This window comes from Anomalospiza imberbis, chromosome 24 (genome assembly GCF_031753505.1).
Source record: "Anomalospiza imberbis isolate Cuckoo-Finch-1a 21T00152 chromosome 24, ASM3175350v1, whole genome shotgun sequence".
NCBI lineage: Eukaryota > Metazoa > Chordata > Aves > Passeriformes > Viduidae > Anomalospiza > Anomalospiza imberbis.
Genome location: NC_089704.1, coordinates 4,779,431 through 4,804,102, shown reverse-complemented (window position 1 = coordinate 4,804,102; position 24,672 = coordinate 4,779,431). Strand labels below are relative to the sequence as shown.

At 49.4% G+C, this 24,672-nt stretch overlaps 1 protein-coding gene across 1 annotated transcript in view; it reads left to right on the top strand.

Moving 5' to 3' along the window:
• The window catches only part of GRIK4 (glutamate ionotropic receptor kainate type subunit 4), a 192,923-nt gene that overhangs the window by 118,074 nt on the left and 50,177 nt on the right, over positions 1–24,672 (top strand). Inside the window, 5 exon segments of the mRNA XM_068172298.1 lie at positions 2,591–2,755; positions 9,474–9,571; positions 12,306–12,471; positions 18,151–18,329; positions 21,579–21,632. Coding sequence (XP_068028399.1) covers positions 2,591–2,755; positions 9,474–9,571; positions 12,306–12,471; positions 18,151–18,329; positions 21,579–21,632 — 662 coding nt within the window.

Here is a 24,672-nt window from a genome sequence, read left to right as displayed (position 1 = left end):
TTAAAAAGGCTCTGTGCAAACTTTTTTTGCTTAGCTGGCTCGAGGAAACTATTCAGAATGCTTTGGTTTTTGACTATTTTTATACTTAAAAATCATTAAACTGTGTATTAGTGGAAGTGGATTTTGTTTGAAAGCTACCAATTAGGAAAATACTTGAAAACATTCCCCAATTTAGTGATTTTGAAGCTTTAAATTAGAAACTAATGAATCTGAGAATGCTGACATCCACTCCCCCACTGCTGATCTTTAATTTCACAGAGTCAGCACCTGAGCAGGAACTGCATTTGGTGATGCTTATCAGGCTCAGCACATGGATTTACCCTTCCTTGGGAGCAGGGCTGAAGGAAAAGTTTCTGCAAGAACTTTCTCCTCTGCTTCTCTCCTGGAAAAGTGGAATTTGTGGCAAATTGTTCTCCCAGCTTTTTTCTAATTAAAAGAAGTCATCAGCCATATTAATATCCTAAAACCACTGCTCCAGGCCTTGGAGGAAGGCACAACCCCTTTTGTGGCATAATGAGATTGAGATTAACTCAATTTAACTCCCATGAAACTGGGAAAAGACAGGAAAAGAAGGAATTCTTGATTATTATCAGGATATGAAATAATTCAGGCTGGTGTGGACCAGCTTTGGGCTGGCACTGCTGGGGTTAGGGCAGGGCTGGGAGGTGGAGATGCTCTGCAGTTGTGCCAGGAGAGAAAAGATCCCACTGGGATGAGCAGGGCGAGGCTGGGGAAAGAGCCCTGAGAGCTGGGGGTTGAAATCAGGCTGTGCTTTGAGTTTTGGGTCTGGGCCAAAATCTTAGGGGCAGGAAAACCAAAGAAAAGGAGCCTGGGCTCCAGACAGGGGGGGTCTGGGCCGTGCTGGGGACTCTGTGGTGACAGGGAAGGTGATGGGAGCAGCAAGGACCTTGAGGCACAGCCCAGATCCCTCTGTGGGTCCCTCAGTCCCACCTCCAGCTCAACATCCCTGTGCTGCTCTGGTCCCAGCCAGCTCTGCCTTCCAAATCTCTGTCCTTTGTGCCTTGCTCTTAGGACTCAGCGTTTCTCCCTGTTGGGCTTTATTTCACTTCCCAGCTCATTTATGCTTTTCCTTACCAAAAAAAAAAAAAAAAAAAAAAAAAAAAAGAAAAACCCAAACCCAAACCTGTTGCAGCACAAGGAGTTTCTTTCCTTCCCTTTTCCTTCTTTCCTTCCAACAGGCCAGGGACAGGTTCCACAGCTCCAGCAAGGCACCCTGGCTGCTCCAGAGAGTTCCCTTTTTCCCTGTCACCAACCAGCAGAGCCTCACTAATCCCTGCTCTGCTCCCCTACACCTGATCCATCACCTGAGCAGTCCTGAAGGGCACCTCTGCCTGTGGAGGGATGTTTTTTGGGGGAGGGAAGATGAGAATTGGTGCTTTTTTAATGCACAGAGCAAACAGCAGCGCTGCTCTGCCCCAGATCCAATGGAAAAGCTGAGTCCTGGGGGGACACCTCCTGTTAGCAAGGATAAACCCACTGGGGTGCCAGCTCCTCATGAAATTCTGGCCTGAATGCTCCACCCCTGAATTATTTTCACCTTCCTTCCAGAAAACAAAGGGATACCCCTCTCCACCTTCCTGTGCCTGCCACAGATCTGAGTGGGCAGCCCCAGGAGCCGAGTTCAAGAGCCAAGAGCCTTCTGTTTGAAAAATATTTGTCCCTCCCCACCCACAGCTGCCCACGAGCTTCCTGAAATATTCCAGCTCCTCAGCACCCTATCAACGCTCCCACAAAGAAACCATGCCAGGGTTTTTGGGGACGTTCTGCCTTTGTTAGGATGTGAAGCAGCGCCTGGATCTGGGTTTTTTAGGGTTGGGCAGCTGGATGTGCCTTTCTGGGAGCAGCCAGCCCGTGTGGCAGTGGGTGCTGGGAGCCTGGCAGTGTGGGTGGCTGTGCTGTGGCATTCCAGCAGGTAAAACAGAGATTTCTCTGCAGAGATTTCACCACCCACCTGTCTGGCAGGACCTGGGGAGTGGGAGAAGCAGCGGGAAAGGCCACGTGTGGGAAGGGGGATGTGCCAGCTCCGCTGGTGACAGGAGCACAAACAGAGCTCCTGCAGAGATCAGGGAGTGTGGGTGGTGCCTGGAGAGGCTACCTGAAACACAGGTTAGACAGAGCTAAAGGAATAAAGCAGGGATTTATTAAAAGGCTTTCAAAGGACACACCTTGGGCTGTACAAGAGCTTGGTCATGGCTACACCAAGGATGGACTCCAGGTTATGAGTTTTCACACTTTTCTAAGTTTTGGTCCATTTCCATATTGGGTTAATTGTCCAATTCCAGCTCCAGGTGATGCAGTCCCATCCTCCCAGTTTGCTCCCCTCCATTCCCTGCTGTTTGCACTTTTTGGGCTGAAGCTGCAGCGGTGTCCTTGGTTCTGGGGCTGGAAAAGGATTGTTCTGTGTGCCTGAGCTGTGAGGAGAGCTGCTGACACTTCAAATGGAGTTCAGAGTTATAAATGCTGTACAGAACGTGGAAAATATAAAAGCTCAGACTTGAGGCATCACGGGGACGGGGAGGGGAGTGGAGATCCCAAACCTAACCCGTGCCAACACCTTCTTCCCCCACAGCTGCCATCCTGGATGACCCCATGGAGTGCAGCAGAGGGGAGAGGCTCTCCATCACCCTGGCCAAGAACCGCATCAACCGCGCGCCCGAGCGGGCGGGCAAGGCCAGGGTGGAGGTGGACATCTTCGAGCTGCTGCGGGACAGCGAGTACGAGACAGCAGAGACCAGTGAGTACCACCCAGAGATGCCTTGTGCAGGCTGGCCTAGAGCAGAGCTGGACAGAGTTAGAGAATAAAGCAGGGATTTATTGAAAGGATCTCCTCCATGGATCCACCTTGGGCAGCACAAGAGCCCAGCCAGGGCTGCACCCAAGATGAACCCAAATGGTCCCAAAATGCACGAGCGCTCCCGGGGGCTCTCACTGGGATCAGCTCTGCTCCATTGGCACATTGCAGTTCATTGTCCCATTCCAGCTTTAGCCCATGCAGTCCCATCCTGCTTGTTTTCCTCTCTCCAGCCCACGTTGTTTGTGCTCTTGGGGCTGAGATTTGGATCATTTGTCCTTGGTGCCCAGCTGGAGCAGGAATTGTTTTGTCTCCCTGCTCTGTGTAGAGAGCTCACCATCCCCTCATGTGAACCCCAGACCCACACACTGAAGCAGCACAGAATGTGAAAAATAGAAAAGCTCAAACATGAGGCATCACCAGAGAGCCCAACTCTCCTCCCAAAAGGCATCTGGCACTCTGAACTTGTGATTTTGTGGCATCAAAAGGGAACAGAGAGAAAAAAAGGATCTCTGCTCCTTGCACAGAGCAGTTTTCATTTGAGATGAATGAAAAATGCTGGTGTAAGCTCAGGTGTGGACTGAGAGGATCCCCCAGTAAGCTTTGCCAGCACTCAGTGGTTTGGGATAAATAATTTCCTTTAATCTGCCTGTCAATAAACAGGGGTAGTGCCGATCCTTTGTCAAGAGCTTAATGGTGAGCAAACAAGAGACTCTCGGGCAAGTTGGGTGCAATTAAGTTGTTTTTAAAACCCTGTGGAATCCTGTGTGTCAGCAAACATGACAGCTCTTCCTGGAGCTTGAGATTGGCAGCAGATTTATTTACACCAAGTGAAGTTTCTCAAGTGATGTTTGAACTCATGAGGATGAAGAAGAGCTAATTTCCAAAGAACAGCAGATTTCCCATGCCACTTTCAAGTCCCTCAGTGAAGCTCTTCTTTATTAGGGCTGTTCCTCTGGATGTCCAATGTGCCAGTTCTGTGCTGGTGAATAAAAAAGAAATTGATGGTCACTGTCCCACAGTTTGAAAGGAACCCTAAAGGTTTCTGGTAGTTTTTTTCCTCTAAGAGGGAAAACCCTTTGGAACAGGAAATCCTCCTTTTAAAACCATTTTAAGCCGACCTTTAGAGTTCAAGGGAGGGCTATAATATTTTATTACCAGTTGACTCAAGAAAACTGGAAGAATCATTTTAAATAATATGGATTTTAAACTTGTTTCCTAATGATTCTTCATTCCATGACTGTGTGATCCGCAGGCTAGCCCCAAAAAGTGTGGCAGAGTGTTGTGCTTTGGGGCAGGCTGGTTTTTCCTGGAGTTTTGCTGGCTTTTCCACCCAGCAGTGCTCAGGGATCTCCAGGTGAGCTGGCAGAGCACCTCCATGGGGCTGTGGGATCAGCACATCGCTCCTTCATTTCCTGCACGAGCGTTTGCACTATTTATAGAAGTGTGCAGTTAATAAAGAGATCTCAGCAGGAACCTGGGCTCTATTTATAGAGCCTGTCACCCATGAGGCAGCCCAGACTGAACCCAGCTCAAGGATCTGCACCCAGCACTTCTCTGCTGCTTAGGTTCCCTCAGTTTTTAATTATTTTCCTGGTCTTCCCCATCTCTGTTGTCCACTCTTGTCCCCTAACTTGGCACAGCGTTAAGGCGGATCCAATTTATCCGGCCAGACCAATTAAGATCCAATTTATCTGGCCAGACCTTGCAGAAAGGATGGGAATTGCCATGGAATCCCAGACTGGAGTGGGTTGGGAAGGACCTTAAAGCTCATCCAGCTCCACCCCAAGCTGTCCTTGCACACTTCCAGGGGTCCAAGGGCAGCCACAGCTTCTCTGGGCATCCAAAAGTGGCATTTTTAGCCCAATTTTCGTTCCTTCCTCATAAATATCCTCCTTGCAGCAGCATTCCTGGCCTGTAACTTTGTTTGGGAAACAGACTTGATTGCAGTGACCCCAGAGCTGCTGTAAGGATCATCAGAGGGATTTCTGCCTCATTTTCAGCCTGTGACACTGCTCAGGAATTCTTCTCTTGGAAGGTTTCTCCAGCAGAGGAATATTAATTGGCTGAGAATGAAATATTATGCAAGAAATTGTTGGTTTCAGCAAATGTTGTGTTTGGGGAGAAACTGGAAACAGGGCAAGTGAGGAAGAGGAATCTTCCATTTCCAGTTTTCACCTTGGGGTGATTTTGTTTGTTTTCTTTACTTGTATTTTTAGAGTAGAAATTGGAGCAAATTGACTTGATTTTGGTGAATTTTGCAGTGTGTTATTTGCCTTTCTTCAGAGGGAAAAAATGTCTGGAAGCTTTTCTTAGAAAAGGAATAATCTGGATTCTGTATAGCTCTGCAATTAATGTCACTGATGTTATTCTTGATTTATCCTGGTGGCAGAGGAAAATCAGATCCCCGAACTTAAATTTCAAGGCTTTCATGGCTTTCAAATGCTTCAATACGTTGCTGGTTTTTGTTATGACACACAATATTAATAAAAAACTGTTGAGATGTTTTAACCTGTGACTGCAAAGCTGTTTACAGCTGTTTAATACTGTTCTCACATTTCACACTCTTTGATTCACTCTTAAATATCACAGCTCCATGCTTAGCTGACAGATCTGGGAGTGCTGGGATTACACCACATACTCCATACACAGGAAAAGGAAAAATTTTGGGAAGTAAGGGTTTTTATTTGGGGAGTCAGGGTTATTTTATTTTATTTTATTTTATTTATTTTATTTTATTATTTTATTTTATTTTATTTATTTTATTTTATTTATTTATTTTATTATTTATTTTAATTTTTTTTTCTGGAGCTGTTTTTCTCCCATTTTCCCTTCTGACTGACTCAGACGTTTCAATGTAAGAGAGCCCCAAAATCTAAGCTGCTCCAGCAGGTAAAATCCCAGTCAATCCATCACATTCATGCCTGGTTTGCTATTCCAGCTTTAGATATGAATGGACACAAACTCTGGCGCTTCCTGTATGATTTTAAGGAGGTTTCAATGAGAAGTTGTGAGCAGAGCCTTTTTATTTTTTTCTTTTCTGTTTCAAGGAAAACCTGTTCTCTCTTTGTGTTTGATGTCCCAGCTCCTTTTGTGCAGCTCCAAAATGACTTGTTTAATCATGTCTTTATCTAAACCACCTTGTTCCTTCTGATGTCTGGGCAGGACAGATTTCCCTGCTTGTCCCCCTGTCCCCTCTGGCCTGCTCAGCCTTTTAAGCTCCTCTTTGTTGTGAATCCCAACATGCCGGGGCAGGTTAGGCGGCAGCTGGAGAACTGGAGATTTTGATTTATCCACACTGATATTTCAAAGTGCCCTTCCAAAGGGTCCTTTCAGCGGTGTTGGCTCCAACGTGTTGTTTTTTACCTGTCCCACTGTTCTGGGGGATTTCAGCCTGCTCTGGTTTTCAGGGAATCATGGAATGGTTGGGGTTGGAAGGGACCTTAAGGATCATTTTGTTCCGTGCCTTGCCATGAGCAGGGACGTTTTCCACTATCCCAGCTTGCTCCAAGCCCTGTCCAACCTGGCTTTGGACACTTCCAGGGCATCCCCAACCTCTCCAGATCTCTCTGGTGGCAGGTTCCTGTCAGGAAGAACAAGGGATGCTCCAGGAGCATCTTAGAACCCCTTTTCTTTATGCACTTGGTGTTTTCTCTCTGCGAATCCCATGACCAGTCCCTGTCTCTGGAGATCTCGGCTGTATTTTGCAATCAGGGAGCTCCTGAGGTGTTTCCACACCTTTCCTGCTGGTTTATTTTGAATTACAACCAGGAATCTTCTGTGCATTCTGTTTGAAACCCTGCTCAGGCACCTGTGTGCTCTGAACGAGATGATTCTGCCCTGAGGGTGGATCCTCTCTCTGGAAGGAGCTTTCAGCCCTGCTTTGAAGAGGGGAGGATTCATGGAAATGTTTTCCAGGTGCTCTGGGACCTCGGGAATTGAAAGACCCTCTGACCATGTCTGAGGGGATGTGCATACATTTATCATCAAGAGCTACTCATTTGTTGTGCTTTTTCATGTTCAAAAATAAGTTTGCAGTTCTGCCTTCCTTTAAAAAATATCTTGCTGTGTCACAAGTGTCCAAACCTGGGCTTAATTCCCAAATGCACTCATGGAAATGGTTGGATGCTGCCCTGCTGTACAAAAGGAGGGTCCCTGTGCCCTGAGCACACACCTGATCCAGGGTGGTCAGTGGTGCCCATGCTGAAGAGGTTCTTAAGGTGATGCCACTTCGATGTCCAGCACTCTTGAGACCCTGAATTCTAAACAACATCAAAATTGGGAGAGAAACTCGGAGCTGCTGGAGCCTGCTGCACTCACAAAGGGCCCTGCACAGCCCACAGCTTTTGTGGTGCCCAGGTGCTGGGGTATGAAGGGATTTGAGTGGCAGAGGGTCTGTAAATATCCATAGTTATAGTCCCTGGGATTATTGGATGGATTTTGGATACAGGACCAACATTTCCACTTCCTGCAAGTGCTTGTGTGGATGCTCATGGCAGCAGCAAGGTCGAGCCTTTTCTCCCTGTGGAGACCTGACAGCATCAAGTAACGCTCTGGAACTGTAATGGATTACAGGAAATGTACTTGGATTACAAGAGAAGCTTTCCAAATGTGGTCAAAACCTTTGCCTCAGGCACCTCCACTTTGTTTCCATTCATTTTCCTTCATTTTTGTGGATGTTTCCCCCTGGTAGTGATAAGCCAGGTCTTTTTCTTCCTCCAGTTGTTGCAACTCTGTTGCTATGGCTACTTAACCCACTTTTTGTTCCTGCTAGCAGGCACGAGAAGAAAATCACTCACCAAACTTTCCCCTGCACGGCACAACAAAATTTTCCCCAGGAATTTTGTCCTGGCGACCTGTGGAGCAGCTCCTTCCTGGTGGATGCTGAATGGCAGAGCTGAGAGGGACTGATGGGTGCTGCTGAGACAGCAGGCGAGGCTTTCAGGCTGCTGCTCTTTATTTAAAAGGATCTTCTGGAGAGATTTAAGTACCTGTAAATTTTTTAAGCACGGAGGAAAAGCAAGCCCTGGATTCCTTTGAAGATGCTGGAGAAAAATATCCCTCATTCCATAGGAGATTGAGTTGTTGGAGGGCGAGGGAGCTGAGAAGGAAGGAAAACCCAAGAGGAGATGTTTGCATTTCATGAGCACTTTCTGTAAGGAGTTGGAGCAATCAGCAGGGACTGGGGAGGATAAGAAGTTTTTCCTTCAAAAGAGAAGCAAAACCAATTCCCCGAAGTGACAAATTAAATGAGATTTGGGCCTCACATTCCAGTCCTGAGGCTGTGGAGGAGTCTAAGGCCAGAGATCACAGAATGGTTTGGATTGGCAGGAACCTTGAAGATCATCTTGTTCCACCTCCTGCCATGGGCAGGGCCAACTTCCAGGGTGCCCCAAGCCTTGGGCACTTCCAGGGATCCAAGGGAAAACTTGAAACTGTCGATGTTCACTTCCCAAACCCCACACTCAACCCCAAACTTGCTGTTCTAAAACCACCCCAAGCACAGTGAGCTTTTATTCCACTTCCAGCCTTGATTTAAAGACTCCAAGTCACTAAAACCCCTGCTCTGATCTGTAGCTCAGCAGTTTTGATGATGAATTCACTTTACTACCAAAAAGAACCATGTTCAGATTTGAATTTTTCCAGCTCAAATAACTCTTCACAACCCTCACAAGAGCTGCTCGGAGGTGAAAGAGACAGGTTTGATAGTGATGAGAGCTGAAAACTCAGCTTTGGGATGCAGTGGTTTGGTTTTTCACACACAGAAATGTTGTGAGCTTGCCCTGGCCAGAACTCATAAGAGTTTTGGTACCTCCTTCCTCCTCTTCAGTATCCAGTTTCTTCAGAAAGATTCCAGTTGAGCAAATGTGGCTTTGTCTGGGGAAAAAGTGGAGTGTGTGAGGACGCTGAGGCAGGTCAGCTCTCAGGCGCTCAGGGACTGAGGCATGAGGGGATCTCAGCTCCTGTGCAGGAGGATTTTCCTGCTCTGCAGGAAAGGTTCTGAGCGATGCAGGGGATGGCAGCAGGGAGGTGACACCAGCTGGGCTTCTCCTGGTAGTGAAATTCAGCTGGATTTGTGCTGTGAATTAAAAGGACCAAAAAAAGGGTTGCAGTTTAACCCGGGAAGAGATTTAACTTCTTCAGTTTGTCAGGTGTTTTTTATGGTTCTGCTAACCTTGGTGGCAGGGAGCCAGAAGGCTTAACTACTGCCAGGAAGAAAACAACACAAAACAAATGAAAACCAGCAATGACATCCTTGTTTTTTACCACTGAACTCTGCAAAGATGAGGGGAGAAATTCCTACAAGTCTGTTTGATGCTTTGAAGCTGGGTCACTGCTGTGTGTAGCATCTTCCATAAAGTTTAGTTCATGTTTCTCTCCTGGGGACAGAAAGGGGGAGTCAGAGATGAAGATCCTGGAGTTTTGGGGAGAGTTTAGGTGGGGTTTTAAAAGGCTGGGGGAAGATGGAGAGTGCCACAATCAGGGTTGCAATGCTTCAGGGGGAATAAAGGGATTTTGGGGATGGAAATGGCAGAGAGGGTGTTGTGTGATGGAGATGAGGCCGTGTCCTTACTGAGGTGCAGCAGGCACCGTGAGCACGACTGTCTGCTGGAATTTGGGATGAATTCTGATCTCTGATCCCTTTCTCTGCTGCCCACAGTGTGCCAGATTCTCCCCAAAGGCGTGGTGGGAGTTCTGGGACCTTCCTCCAGCCCAGCCTCCAGCTCGATTATCAGCAACATCTGCGGGGAGAAAGAGGTAAGTGAAGCTCCTTTGTGATGCTCAGCATGGTTGATCACCCCTCCTCCTAATGCACAGACCTTTGAAATGTCTCCCTTTCCCCTCTGCTCCCTCTTTCTGCCTCCCTTTTCCTCTCTGCACCCCCTTTTGCTCCATCTCCCCTCACACTCATCACCAACCCAGCCACGTCCCCGCTGACTGAGGGCTGCAAAGCCCAAAGCTTGCCCTGGTGGATGCAAACCCAAAGCTCCTGCTGTGGCTTTGTGCACATTCTCGGGGAGCTTTATGTTTACTGCTGTTCCATCCAGTTCAACCCCTTTTTTTATCTGTGTCCAGGCTGTGTGCTGGATTTAATATTTTATAAGCCTCGAACCGTGCTGCACGGATCTGGCTCTGCACTCTGGAGAAGAAATTGAGTTCTCTTCTCACAGTTCATCCCTTTAAAGGTAGATAACATCTCTCTGCCATTTAGTGGCTTTCTCTGGAGCCCAGCCATCGAGGAGAGGAGGCTGGGACCGAGCACTGTAAATAATCTGCATTCACAAGTGAGTGCTGGTCCTTGTTCCCGGGGTGTGGAAGAGATGGAAGGGATCTTCCAGCCCTGATGCACGGGGCTGCAGCAGGAGGGGTCTCCTGGGGGTGATTTGTAGCATTTTCTCTTGTTAAATGTTCTGGACACATGCTCCATCCCAGGAAAGGCAACTCTGCCAGTGCTTTTCCTCTGAAATTCGGATTCATTCTGAGTCTCTGATCTGAAACTGCTGATTTATTTTTTTCTTCAGAAAGGAGAGGTGAGTGCTGGTGCCCTCCTGAGGTGTTTGGCTCTCTCGGCTGCCCTCCACATGATGTAACCCTGCAGGAACTCCGTGGGATTTACATCCCAGGAGCATCAGCTGTGACACAGAGCCCAGCCAGAGCCCCCTGTGCCTGCAGCCACCCCTCAGGGACACAGAGCAGTGTCCCCAGGCAACCACCGAGCACCAGCTGCAGTGACTGATGCTCTGGGGGATGAGCCTGTCTTGTGTTACTCCTCTCATGCCCAAAGAATCCCTTTCCCCCTGTCCAGAAATGGGAATTGCGCTAGGGCAGTGTGGCATTCACGTTCTCTGGACAGACAGACATCAGTCTGTCTCTCAGGATTGCACAGAGAGAAGAGGAGAAAACAATTTTTATCTCTGCTCCTTGGTTTTCCCCATGTGGAGTGTGGTGTGGAGATTGTTCACCTGCAGTGATGGCTGGGTTGGATTCAGGTGAAGTTGTTTGGGGTCAGTGACCAATGGGACCCAGCTGTGGCTGGGACTCTCAGCAGAGTCACGAGTTTGAGTTAGGTAAGTAAGAAATAAATATATAGAATAAAATAGCATCTCTTTCAATAGTATATTAATGGAATATAGTATAGTTTTAATAAAGCTATCCTTCAGCCTTCTGATCTGGAGCCAGACATCAGCATTTCTTCCCTGGGTCGGGGGCACCTTGTCTTCTGATAGGACAGAGCTCTTGGACAGGAGAGGAGGGTTCCTGGTGGTGAAGGCACAGGGTGACCAGGGCTGTGCTCAGCCCTGGCAGCTGCTGTGCTGCTGGATTCCTTCTCCCATGTCTGCATCTCTGTCTGAGTCCCCAGCTGGGTCTGGATCGCTCCCAGCAGCGATCAGGATGCTGCCAGGAGCTGCCCTGTCTGCTCTGGTTACAGGAACCCACCTTTCCTCCTGGCTGATGGCTGCGGGCTGGAATCAAGGCAGATAGCAGCTTATTGCTCCTTAAGTTCCCCTCTGCTAACCAACAGCTCCTGCTGCCAATAAAGCAGCCTTCACGAGCTGCTAATAGGCTCTCCCAGGAGGAGAGAGGTGGGAGGCAGGGGCTGATGACTTCGGGAGGACCAGTAATGGAGGGAGAGAGGACTTGACGCGCTGCTAACAAAGCTGTGGCAGATGTTTCCCTTTCTCCGACTTCTGCTTCTTCCAAAATAATTCACGCGGCAGAAGGAAAACGAGATTGCCTCTCTTTGTCTGGCTGAGCCCGCAGTGTCTGGGCTCAGTCTGTGTGTCTGTTCCATCCGTGGTCTGCAGGATGTGCAGCAGAGCTACCTCGGAGCGCGCCCTGCGGTTTCCCAGCTCCCGAAATTCCCCGTGGAGCAGCATCCTGCTCCAGCTGCTGCTCCTGCATCAATGACAAGCCCAGCACTGCTGGTTCCAGCCGTCTAGCTTCCTGTTGATCAGAAATGCCCAAAGCTTCTGGCTGCTGCAGCTGTTCCTCCTCTGCCCAGCCTCTCCAGCACGGGGTCATCTTGTTCTTGCCTTCATCTCAGCTAATTAATGACCTGGTGGCACCTCCATCCAGCAGGCAGGGCTGGATTCACAGCCCTGGATGATCCCTGTGTCCTGCACAGCATCCTTCCCAGACGAAGGCTGAGCCCAGCTACAATTAGTGCCCCAGCTAATTAGGTTGAACTCACATGGAAGGTTTCCTGCGCTGTAATCACAGTCCCCGATGCCTTTCTCCGAGTGGCTCAGCAAGACTATTCCTGCTCCGCTCCTTCCCATGGCTTTTCGTTGCTGTGATAATTATTTTCCTCTGCTGCTGCACGAGTCCCACCCTCCCTTCTTGACTCCAGTGCTGCTTCTGCAGTTTTATTGGGATATTCCACTTTCTGCCTGCTGTGTGTTTCACACCACAGGTCCTTTATCGCAGATTTACTTGTTTTTATTTCTACTTCCTTTTTAATTATATTTTCTTTCCTCCTCCCCACACTCAGGTTCCTCACTTTAAAGTGGCTCCGGAGGAGTTCCTGAAGCTGCAGCTCCAGAGGTTCACCACCCTCAACCTCCACCCCAGCAACACCGACATCAGCGTGGCCGTGGCAGGGATCCTGAATTTCTTTAACTGCACCACTGCCTGCCTCATCTGTGCCAAAGCTGAATGTAAGTCCTGGCCAGGCCCCTCTGCTTCATCTCCTTTTTGTTTGGTGCTTGCTGGAGAAGGTCCCAGGTCCTCATGTCTCTGGTCAGAGCAGCCTTTTCCACTCCAGTGACTCCACCCTGGCACCCCATGGAGGAGTTTTTCAGAGGAGGAAAGGGGATGGGTAGAGATTATCCTGCCTTCTGTTTGACCATCTGAAGAACATTTTGCCTCCACAGATGGAGCTTTGAATAAGAAAAAAAAAATTAAGAAAGGTGTTGGCCTGTTTCTGGAGATTATTTTTAAGCAAGTAAAGCACTTTGAAGTATGGCTTGCCCAAAGCCACGTGCAGTTTGTGGCCTAAAAGCAGGATTTGAGTAATAGCACAGTGCACGCCCTCCTGGGCTCTGCAGGCGTGCATCTGCTGGTGATTGTGCCTCTGGACAATGGACCTTCCACCTGAGCAGGGCCATTTCCACCTGAGGAGGGCCATCTCCACCCTCAGCAGGGCCATCTCCACCTGAGCAGGGCTGTATCCACCTCTCCAGGGCCATCTCCACCTCTCCAGGGCCATCTCCACCTCTCCAGGGCCATCTCCACCCTTGGCAGGGCCATCTCCACCTGAGCAGAGCCATCTCCACCCTCAGCAGGGCCATCTCCACTTCTCCAGGGCCATCTCCACTTCTCCAGGGCCATCTCCACTTCTCCAGGGCCATCTCCACCCTTGGCAGGGCCATCTCCACCCTTGGCAGGGCCATCTCCACCTGAGCAGAGCCATCTCCACCTCTCCAGGGCCATCTCCACCCTTGGCAGAGCCACCTCCACCTCTCCAGGGCCATCTCCACCCTTGGCAGGGCCATCTCCACCCTTGGCAGGGCCATCTCCACCCTTGGCAGAGCCATCTCCACCTCTCCAGGGCCATCTCCACCCTTGGCAGGGCCATCTCCACCTGAGCAGAGCCATCTCCACCTCTCCAGGGCCATCTCCACCCTTGGCAGGGCCATCTCCACCCTTGGCAGAGCCATCTCCACCTCTCCAGGGCCATCTCCACCCTTGGCAGAGCCACCTCCACCTCTCCAGGGCCATCTCCACCCTCGGCAGGGCCATCTCCATCCCTGCAGAGCTCCTGGTGTGGCAGGAGCAGGCTCTGCATCCCAGTGCCTGGAGCTGGGTGTGTCCTGTGCTTTCTGAGGTCACCGTGCAGTAGATTTGGGGTGGCCACATCAGCTCTGGAGTTTGGCAGAGACAGCCTGGGAGAAGGGCTTTGGGAAGGCCCGTGGGTGCAGGGCCAGCTTTGGGAGGGCTGCTCTGTCGCTGTCGGACACGAAATGAGCGCACAGGAGCTTGGTAAGTTCAAAGGAGAAAAAGACCCAGTTTTATTCCAACATCTGGTATTTATAGAATTCCAAAGGTGACCGTGGATTGGAGGATGGAATTACCACCCCTCCAGCCACACTGGCCCAAAGATCAATCAATCATTTCCCTCCACCCACAGAGAAATATGTAAACTATTCTGTTTATACATGAAATTGTGTGGGAACTCTGACTCTCAAATATGTAAACATTATCAGAAGGCTAAAGAAGTTTTATGAGAACTTTAACACTTTCAAAAGAACTATAAAAGAAAACTTAACACTTTTAAAAATCAGGGCAACACTGCTCTCTGATGGGTCCAGCTGAATCACAGAATCACAGAATAATGAGGTTGGAAGAGACCTTTAAGATCATCAAGTCCAACCCATGCCCTAACACCTCAACTAGACTATAGCACCAAGTGCCACGTCCAGCCTTTTTTTAAACACATCCAGAGATGGTGACTCCACCAACCTCCCTGGGAAGACAATTCCAGTACTTTATTATTCTTTCAGTGAAATTTTTTTTTTCCTAATATCCAGGGAAGGAAAGGCAGCACCATTCCCAGTCAGCCCTGGGCAAAGTCCCCAGCAGCAGCTGCTGTGGAGGTTCCTGCACAGGGGCTCAAGGAGCAGGAGTGTCTTTGCCTCTCCTTTGTGCTTGGTGTGCCCTGAGGGCAGCAGGCTGAGGTAGGTCAGTAAATCACCTTTGGTGAGCAGTGCTCACATCCACCCCAGGAAAGGCCCTGGCTCAAAATGATGCAATTAAAATCATGCAAATGGTCTCCCACATCACTCCCAGAGCTGGAATTTTTCATTGTCTAACCTTAACCTTAAGCAAGGAGGGAAGCAAAGATAATTAGGTTTTCTCAGCTGCCGTGCAGGAGGCTCAGGGCTCTGCACCCCTGCCCTGCTCCTGGGCAGGGTGTCTCCCGCCAGGATTAATATGATTAATATGATTTTTATTTAGCTGGATCAAACCCTCTTACCTAAAGCAATCCAATTTACCCAGCTCTGGTGCTGCTGCTGGATAACTCAATATTTAAGACGTGCTGAGTCCTCCCCAGACCCAGGGAAGCAGTGGGACAGGAGCCTTTCATCCTTCCAGATCTTTGTGCTCAGCAAGGACCTGATCTGAGGCAGGCTTGAAGCCCAACATTCCCCGACTGTAACAGAGCATAGACATTAATTGAGCTTCATGTAGGTGCACAAACCCTGATTTTCCCTTAGGACATGCACTGCTCCTGAGCACAGTCCTTAAACAACTAACTGGAGGCATGTCAGGCTTTTGGAAGGTTCCCTTGAGGCAGCTGAGGGGAGCATAAGAGCTTCCTGCTCATCAGTGAGGAAATGCTGTTTTGAGGGATGTTATTATTTAGATCCCAGGAGGGGCAAGCTGGAGCTGCTTTGGTTTAAGTGCGAGGCTGTGTGATGGGACCCCTGGGCCCTACCCTGCCACACTCATCCTGTCACATCCTCCCTCTGGGGACTGGCTGTGATTTCCCCTGGCAGGAGCAGAAAATGACCCTTAAAGCCAAAGAACTTGGGCCAGCCTAAGTGTAATGCCCTGGGGAATGTAAAATGTAATGCCATGAACAGAATGAGATTTGTGTGACTCGGTTCGGTGGATAGAATAAGATTATCTGACTCAGTTTCTCTGGGATGTTCAAGAATTAGCTGGTTTGGGAACTGCTCTGGAAGGTTTTGTGTGATTCCACAGAAATCTTAACCCAAAAAGGCAGATAGAGGAGTGTAAGGGCTTTTAAGGAGCTTCTCTGATTGCCAGAGGGGAGGGAATAACACCCAATGCTTGCGAAGGGCAGCCAGGGCATGGAGGTCCAAGGCCTTGTGCACATCCTTGATCCTTTTTTAAAATATTTTATTTTTTTAATTCAAACACCCAGGGAGATGTTTGAAGCAATATTGTTGGGATTAAAAGTGAGGCTGGATGATGGGAATGTTCTCTTCCCAACCATCCATGTCCAGGACTGCAACCATCAGCAGCCTCCCTCAGCTCCTCCATCAGCAGGGGCACTAAACAGGGACTGGAACTCCAGGAGAGCTCCAGCTCCTGCTTTTCCTCCTTCCCAGGAGCAGCTCCTCCATCAGCAGGGGCACTAAACAGGGACTGGCACTCCAGGAGAGCTCCAGCTCCTGCCTTTCCTCCTTCCCAGGAGCAGCTCCTCCATCAGCAGGGGCACTAAACAGGGACTGGCACTCCAGGAGAGCTCCAGCTCCTGCCTTTCCTCCTTCCCAGGAGCAGCTCTGCTGCTGAGAGCTCGGGAGTGGGGCAGCTCCAGATGTTTGCATAAGGAAAAATCAAATAATCAAGGTCAGGATTTGCCACAGGCCAGCCTGAAATTCTCTCAGAGCTCCCCATGGGGGTGTTCAAGCAGCAGGTGCCTGGTGCAGCCTCTCTGTCCTCACTTTGGTACTTCAAAGGTGCCAGGAGGAGTCTGCAAGCCTTTGCTGGGGTTCACATCCCTCTGAAGTGCCAGTCTGGCAGCAGCAGCAAGAGTCTCGCATCCTCTCAGCATCAAACAAAGGGGAATCTCTGCACAATAGAGACTTCCCTGCACTCAGCAAGAGCAGCTGCAAGCAGGAGGCTGGATGAGGCTACAGGTAGGATCTAACGTGCTGGAAATGATAATTTCCTCGAGCTGAAGGTGGAGATCAAATGATTTTTTTTTTCCTTCTGGTTCCATTCTTCCTCTCTGTGCCTGATGAGCTTTAGAAAAATTTTCCTGGGTTTGAGAGCAGCAGAGTTAGCTGGGATGAGCTGCAAGTAAACTTGGTGGTGTCAGGGCTGTTATTTGAGGCAGCCTGTCTGGTCTCCTGCAGATGTGGAACGAGGTGAAAATAAACCTCTCCACATCCTCAAGGGTCAAATGGAGGGCTTAGGTAAAATTTACTGTTCACCTGGGTTAGAAGACAAAAGAAGTGTTCAGGTGAGATCCCTGTGTGCTGTAAGCAGAGTGAATTCTCTGCCTGGTGAGGAAGAAGAAGCTGATGTGACCCAGAAAAGTCCTGGCACAGCTGTTTTTATAACCCCTTGCTATGTTCCTGCCTGTACCCAGAGAAAAGGGGAGAGGCAAGGCCATTGCCAAGAGCTCAGAGCAAACCCAGAGTGCTTTAAGCCTCTCCCTGTGAACAAGAGGCTCCTCATCTTGGATGTGTCCCTTTCCCTGCACTGCTTTCTTACCTGGTGAAGTGCTGAGAGTCCTTGAGAGCAGAGCTCCAGCACTGATCCCATCCTGCTGTGACCCTTCCCTGCCTCCTGACCTGCTGGGGAATGAGTGGATCGGTGCAGTCAAAAATAAGTCAGGTTAAGAGTAAAACTCTGACTTGAGGGTTAATGTGCCTCCCTGCCAGCTGGGCTGTGACCCTGCTGATAGTTCTGTTTCTCCCTCTGAGGTTTCCCCCCTCTTTTAGGGTTCTCTTCCTGTGGGGATGGGGATGTGTGGCTATGCTGTCTGTGTCTTGCTGACGAATCCATCTGCTGGTCAATCAAACCTGGCAGGAGGTTATTTCTTGATGAAACTCAGCAGCTGGAGACAAGAGAGGCTCTATCAAAGCTGCTTTCTTGACTAACAAAATCTGCAGCAGGAGTTTTGACATCTTATTAGGCTTCAAGGCAGCTGTGTTGGAAGGAGCCCTTGACATGCCCATGCTTATTTTTGTCACGATTTTTTAAAGTTGTATTTTTGCAGTGACCTCCAACTCTCGGCAGAGATTCTCATCCCCTTGGAAGAGAGCAGCTACCCATCAGAATGCTCCAAGTTCTCCAAAAAACTGCACCTTCCTGGCACCTAATTTGGGAGCTGCAAATGCAAAGGCTGAGGGGGAGGAATAATCCTCCAGTAACCAGAACAATCCCACATGCAGGGAGATAATGGAGGCCTTGTCTGGACCTTATCTTGAGGGTCTTATCTCTTCCCAAGATGAGTCTGGGGACAATTTATTTTCCTGGAGAAGAGCTGGAGTAGCTCCATCACTTCTCCTTCCCTGCTGGACCAAGCAATGAGTCCTAAATCCTTTTCACTTTTTTTTTTTCTGGGGAGCAGCTGGAATATCTCCATTATTCTCATTCCCTGCTGGACCCAGAATTGAGCCCCAAATCCTTTCCTTTCCTCTCCCTTTTTCTGGGGAACAACTGAAATAACTGGAAAAATAATAGCTCCATCATTTTTCATTCCCTGCTGGACCAAGCACTGAGCCCCAAATTCTTTCCTTTGCAGTGCACAGACCCAGAACTTAAGGAATGCACCCTGCCATGGATCACCATATTCCATGGGAGAACCAAGCCTCAAATTCAGAGGGATCTGTTCTTTTTCTCTCTCTCCTCCAAAGGCCTTTTAAACCTGGAGAAGCTGCTGCGGCAGTTCCTCATCTCCAAGGACACGCTGTCGGTGCGGATGCTGGATGACAGCCGGGATCCCACCCCGCTCCTGAAGGAGATCCGAGATGACAAGACAGCCACCATCATCGTCCATGCCAACGCCTCCATGTCCCACACCATCCTGCAGAAGGTGAGGGTCCCTCCCCTGTCCCTTGGCATGCTGCTGTGGGATGTTGTGGTGCCTTGGGAAGGCTGAGCTGGAGCAGAGGCTGGGCAGAGCTAAAGAATAAAGCAGGGATTTATTCAAAGGATCTCCTCCATGGATCCACCTTGGGCAGCACCAGAGCCCAGCCAGGGCTGCACCCAAGATGAACCCAAATGGTCCCAAAATGCACGAGCGCTCCCGGGGGCTCTCACTGGGATCAGCTCTGCTCCATTGGCACATTGCAGTTCATTGTCCCATTCCAGCTTTAGCCCATGCAGTCCCATCCTGCTTGTTTTCCTCTCTCCAGCCCACGTTGTTTGTGCTCCTGGGCCTGAGATTTGGATCATTTGTCCTTGGTGCCCAGCTGGAGCAGGAATTGTTTTGTCTCCCTGCTCTGTGCAGAGAGCTCACCATCCCCTCATGTGAACCCCAGACCCACACACTGAAGCAGCACAGAATCTGAAAACTATGAAAGCTCAAACCTGAGGCATCAATTGAAATGTGAAAATTCCCACAGCAGCGCTGGGAATGGGCTCTGCCCAGGGGGGAATTGCCATTGATGGAATATCCAGGGTTGGATCTGTGCACGTGGTGGTTGAATTGCTCTGAGGGGATGTGTTTGCTCTCCACGAGTGGTGTTGCCATCCAAGAGCTGTGAAGGACTGCTCAGCTCTCTGAAATGACTCCTGTGCCTCCTTTTTCCCCTCCCATGATGTGTCTAACTTTTTCCTTCTTTTTCTTTTTATTGTCTTATTAACCGAGATTTTATTTTAATCCTGTTTATTTTTAAATGGTCTCTGGCTTCAGTTTCTAGCACATGTTTTGATAGCCTGCTTCAAAACTGAGCAGTGGCTCCAGATGGAGCAGAGTTTCCCACATCCTGGAGGGAACAAGAAGCACATTCCTGAAGAGAGGCAGGATCCAAGCGCTGGGATCCCCCTGGCTGCTGCAGCATTCCACACTGTCCTGGCTGTTTTGTCACTGTGTGTGTCATCCAAAGGCCTTGCCTGTGTCAGATTTACCCCGATGGCATCCAGCAGGGATGTTTTTATCATTCCTCTCTCCCTCCAAAAGATTTTTATTCCACTACATGCAGTTTTCATTTCTAAAGAGACAGTTTGGGGGATTTTTGGGGGTTGTCTACTCAGGGTTTTTTTTTTTTTTTTTGGTGTGTTTTTTCCCCCCTTTTCCCCTATTGCTGCCTGGCTGCTGAGGGCTGTCCCCCTCTTCTGTTGCTATAGTGACTCCTCCAGGCACCCACATCTCCCTGCCCAGCTCCAGCCTCCTTCTGCCACCCCTGAGAAACGTCAGAAATTGCCAGCATTTCCCAGTAAAACCCAACTCTTCCAGCCAGAGGACTGTAGGAATGGAGGGTAATAAATAAAGAGCTCCTGATTTGACAACTTCTTGTACCTTGTGGGGTTGGAAAGTGTTTTATTGGGAGCCAGGGATGGTGGTGCTGAGCATCAGGTGAACCCACATCCTATCCCACAGCAGGAAATCGCTCTGTGGGTTTGCTGGGTCTGTCCCAGGGGAGCAGCCCTGCACAGTGAGAGGAATTCACAGTTTCTCATGCCTCACCCTCCACAGCTGGGCTGGAGACACGTGGATGATCCCCAGCTCCCAGCTGCCAGGGCCGGGTGAATGGATGGGAGAGGCACTGCTTTGCTGCTCACCTTGATTTCTGTCCTTGAAACCAAACACCCTGACCTCAAAGTGGGTCACAGGGAGAGCTGGCATTGTCACTGTCCCCAGGAAGGGACGAGCAAGGGAAATTGGAAGTTTTGCTGTGGAGGGGGTGAAAAATGAGGCGGCCTCCTCTGGGTTCAGGGGGCTCCTTGGAGCAAACTTTGCTGTGTCTGTTGTGCCTCCTGGGCAGGGGACAGGGGGACAATGTGCAGCCAAGGGGCTGGGCACAGCCAGGCCTGAGCCACCAGCAGTGGTGGTGGCCTCAGGTTTGCACAGGAACAGCTAAAAGGCAGGCAGGAAAAGGGAGAGGTGCAAACCAAGCTGCTCTTTCTGTCTTTGCTTCCTTCACTTTCTGTTCTCACAGCTTCTGGGAAGGACAAAAAGGGACTCAGACCAGGGGGTGCTGCCTTTGGTCCTTCCCTCCTTGCCTCCCATTCCTCTGTGTGGTCTGGACTGCTGGGAAAACCTATTTGCCAGGGTCTGGAAGCTTGATTTGAGAGCAGCTGTGCTTGGCAGTGGAACAGAGGCTTCCAGGAGCATCTGCAGATTAATGCCCCACTTTCCTGAGCATCTGTTCCCACAACCAGCTCCTTGTGTAGTGAGAATTTTGGGAAAGGGCTTCAGTTATCTGCTCTGTGATCTCTGGAACAGATCATCCCCATGGAAAATTCTGTGTCCTTCTCTCTGCATCCCTGGACAGTTTTGCCCTGTTTTCTTCTATTTCTGTGGCCAGCACAGCCCTGTCTCAATTCTGGAGAGCAGGCTGAGTTACTGGGTCTCATCCATGCTCATTAATTTGTGGGATTTGAGCCCAAATCTGACTGATAAAACTGGAAAACCACCAGTGGCTTGATTGTCCTTTTCCTGTAACTCCCAAGAGCTTTTCCTGCCTTTCTCTCTCCATCATGGTGTTTGTGGTGGAAGGGACAAGCCTGGAGCTCTCAGCTGCTCTTTTCCCTTGTTATGTCCCAAAACAGGAGCAAAGCAGCATCCACACAGAAAATAAGCAGAACTCCTTATTTTCCTCTAAAACCATAATGGAATTCCTCATCCCAAGGGGTTCTGGAGCTCTCAGGACTGGGGCTGCAGGACCCACCTCACCTTTCCAGAGTCTCTGTGGACCATTGGAGTCTGTCAGGGGTTCAAAAGCTTTTCTGCTGGGAGTTCAAGAGCTTCTGCTTTCCACAGGCATCTTCCTTAGAGTTTGTCCTTGGATGGATGCAGGAATCCCTGAATTCCATCTCGGAGTGCCATGGAGAGGGCAGGGATGCTCCCAGGGCGTCTGGAGCTGGGTCATTTCCCTCTGTGCAGGTGCTTTGTCAGGGCTGGCGTGGGCAGGAGACCTCAGCCAGGCTCAGTCCTGCTGAAAAATTGCTTCCCCAGACTTTAATTTCCCAGGTCCAACCATGCTGCTGTCCTACCCTCCCTTCCTGCAGGGAGAGATAAGCCTGAAAAAGCAAAATGTGGCCCTGGCTCTGCCTTGCTGGAGTGGAGATTGGAGATTGTCAGGCTCTGGTTTAATCTCTTTTTTCCTCTCCTTCACAGGCAGCTGAACTGGGGATGGCATCTGCCTATTACACCTATATCTTCACTAATCTGGTAAGGAGTTTTTCCCAGCTTTTCCTGCCTGAGTGTGGAGTCATTTTAATGGGAGCTGATCCCCCTGACCCGTGGGATCCTTGGGCAGAGCCACGTGTGTTGGGGAGGGAACGAGGGAGGCAGGGGTGTCACCTGCTGCCTAGAATCAAAAGGCAAAATCTTTCCAAACGATATCAAAAATAATATTTCCACAAGCGGTTCTGTAACGAAAGCTTTCTGTGCACACGTGGTATTGGATTTCTACAGTTTTTATCAGGCTAATTAATTAGTTCATCTAACAGGTACATCCAACAAGAGACCAGTTGCCCCAGCAACCAACCCTTGGGTCTGCCCCTTGGAGTTGTTCCGTGTCTTGTTACATCTCTTAAATTCTGGTGCAAAAGAAGATGTCCTCGTTAGGAATTCCTGTTGTTGAAATCAAACCAGAATTGCAAGAAGATGTTTGGAAGGGTTGGCTTATTGTTCTAAAATGTGAGAAAGGGCAGGAAAACCACTAGAAACTCTACAACTACATATTTAAAAGCTACGAGGCTACAAATATAAGAAAATATATAAAAAGCTAAAAAATCTTCAGGCATCATTCCTGCAAAGCTGGGAAGGTCTTGGGGAGGTGGAAAATGATTGGTGCAGCATCCAAAAGCAGGAATTGTGGACATTTTGACGGGAGCTGGTGCAATGAGATGTGCAGGTCTTTGGGAAGCTCCATGGGATGGTGGATCCTGATTGCCGTGGTTTTCCTGATTTTTCTGATTGTCCTGGTTTTCCTGATTTGTGGGGTTATGCTGGTGTTGTCACCCCCTCAAGGCCATTCCCTATGTTGGAAAAGGCAGGGATGAGAACCTGGAAGGCATCACAGTCCTGTGCCCTGAGACAAAGGAAGGATGATCCCATAAATGCTGAGAGCAGGGGATGGTTTGGCTTTATGGCCACAAATAACATGAATGGGATCATGGAGTGGTTAAACCCCTCAGTGCTGTGCTGAACAAGGAGTGATGGGCTGAGGCAGCAGAGGGGGAAATCCAAAATAAACATCAGAGGAACTTCTCCTCCACGGGGGTTCCACCAGGAGAGCAGGAACCCGGCTGTCAGTGCTGCTGTGGGGCTGATGGAAACCTGGGGGGTGAAGTGGAGCTGCCTCCCAGCCCAAGTGATTCTCCTATTCTCTAATTTCTATTAATATTTCTGGCAGGGAAGCCGAGAGCTGAATCACGCTTTGTGTTTGGGTGGGAGACAGACGGGAAGGGCTGGAGCCAAACGTGTGGGCAGGGAGCTGGAGTGCAGAGGAGCAGGGGAAGGAGGAAAATGGAGGGGTTGGGAGCAGCTGGGGCACAGAGTGGAGAAGGGATCAGAGCAGGTGTGGCGGCAGCTCTCTGGCCACAGAGAGAAACAACTTTCCCAGGCACTTTCCCGGGGAAGGCTGTGAGAAGATCAGAGAAAAGAATGAGGAACAATTCTTACCTCCACTTGTTACACCTGCTGTTGTGCACGTGTGGAATGTGTCATGGAGATTTGTTTACCAAAGGGTGATTTCTTAATTGGACACTGGATGGTGTTGGGATGCATTGACCAGTTAGGTCAAAGCTGGATCGGACTGGCTGGAAGGGTTACTGAGTTTCTTAATAAGTACAGAATAATATAATATCAGATGATGTAATAAAGCAATTGATCAGCCTTCTGCAATCATGGAGTCAATGCTAATTATTCCCTGTCTGGGAATAATTCCCTGGCTGGGGCCTGTGGTGACAGGGAGGGTGGTGTCAGAGGGAGAAATGCGAGGAATAGAAAAGGCCACGAGGCTCCTGGCTGGGCTCCTGCTCAGTGTCCAATCCACAGGTCGGTCCAGCAAGACGAACTTCACTGATGCTGTTCATCCCCATGGGATGGGCAGCACAGGCAGAGGAAGGGACGTTCCTGCAGGGGTCGGGCAGGGAGGGAGCCTGGGGGTTGTGCTTTGTGCCCCAAGTCACGGTGTCACTGTGCTGGCAGAGCTGCAGAGGGATGGTGCCATCCCCACCAGATCTGCCCAGAGTGCCAATCTCACTCCCAGGGGGTGTTTCCAGTGCTCCCAACAGCTGTTCCTGTCCCACTTGCCCTCCCCAACCCATTCCCAGTCCCACAGAGCAGGGCTGGGCACACAGTGAGGGATTTCCACCTGCACATCACCAGCAGAATCTGCAAAAAACGTCTTCTTTTTTGAGTTGTTTCTGTTGTCTGAGCAGCATCTCATGGATGCTACTCTAAAAATGAAGCTCCCACCTCCACCCCCACCCAGTCCTGAGCTCGGGTGTGATTAAGCATTTGCTGGAGGTGAAATTTGCCTTTAAAACCCATTCATCTCGTGGAATGCAGCTATGGCAGGTGAGAAAGAAATGAGTTTTGTTGCCATTCACTCTCTCAGGGTATTAATCTGTTTATCCAGGTTATTTTACCACTTTGTTCAAAAGCCCAGCCCTTAGCAGAGCTAACGGGATTTTTGGCAGGGATCATTATGGGAAGGTGACATCAGACAAAACCTGGGCAGATGGAAGAGATGTTTAAGGAAATTAGTAATATTTAAATGGGGATTGGAGATGGGAGTGAGCAATTTAGGCTCATAAATCTGGAGGGATTATCAAGCTCCTAATGAACCCTCTGAGGTTCTGCAATCACTGCCTAATAGAAAAGATAAAATCATAGTGAACTACTGTCAAGGGGAGCAAGCAAAAAGATGGCTTAAATGCAGAGAGAACCCATCAAGAAAGGGAATAGAGAGTCTGTAGAGCACTGAGCTGCTTGGAGATGGAAAAATATCTCAGGCAAAAAAAAGAAAAAAAGAGGAGAAAATAGGATAAAATGCTGAATTAAACACCTGCCCTGCAGCTCTAGAGGGGAGTTCTGTTTCTGTCTTTTAGCATTAATTTTATTTAATAAGCACATCCCAGCTGACAGCTCGTGGTGTGGCGCAGCTCTGCTCTCTGTGAGTGTGAGAGGAGGGAATTCTCTGTGTGCTGGGGCACAGGAGGGGATTTTTGGGGGGTGATGGCCCCTCTGTGCCAGCCTG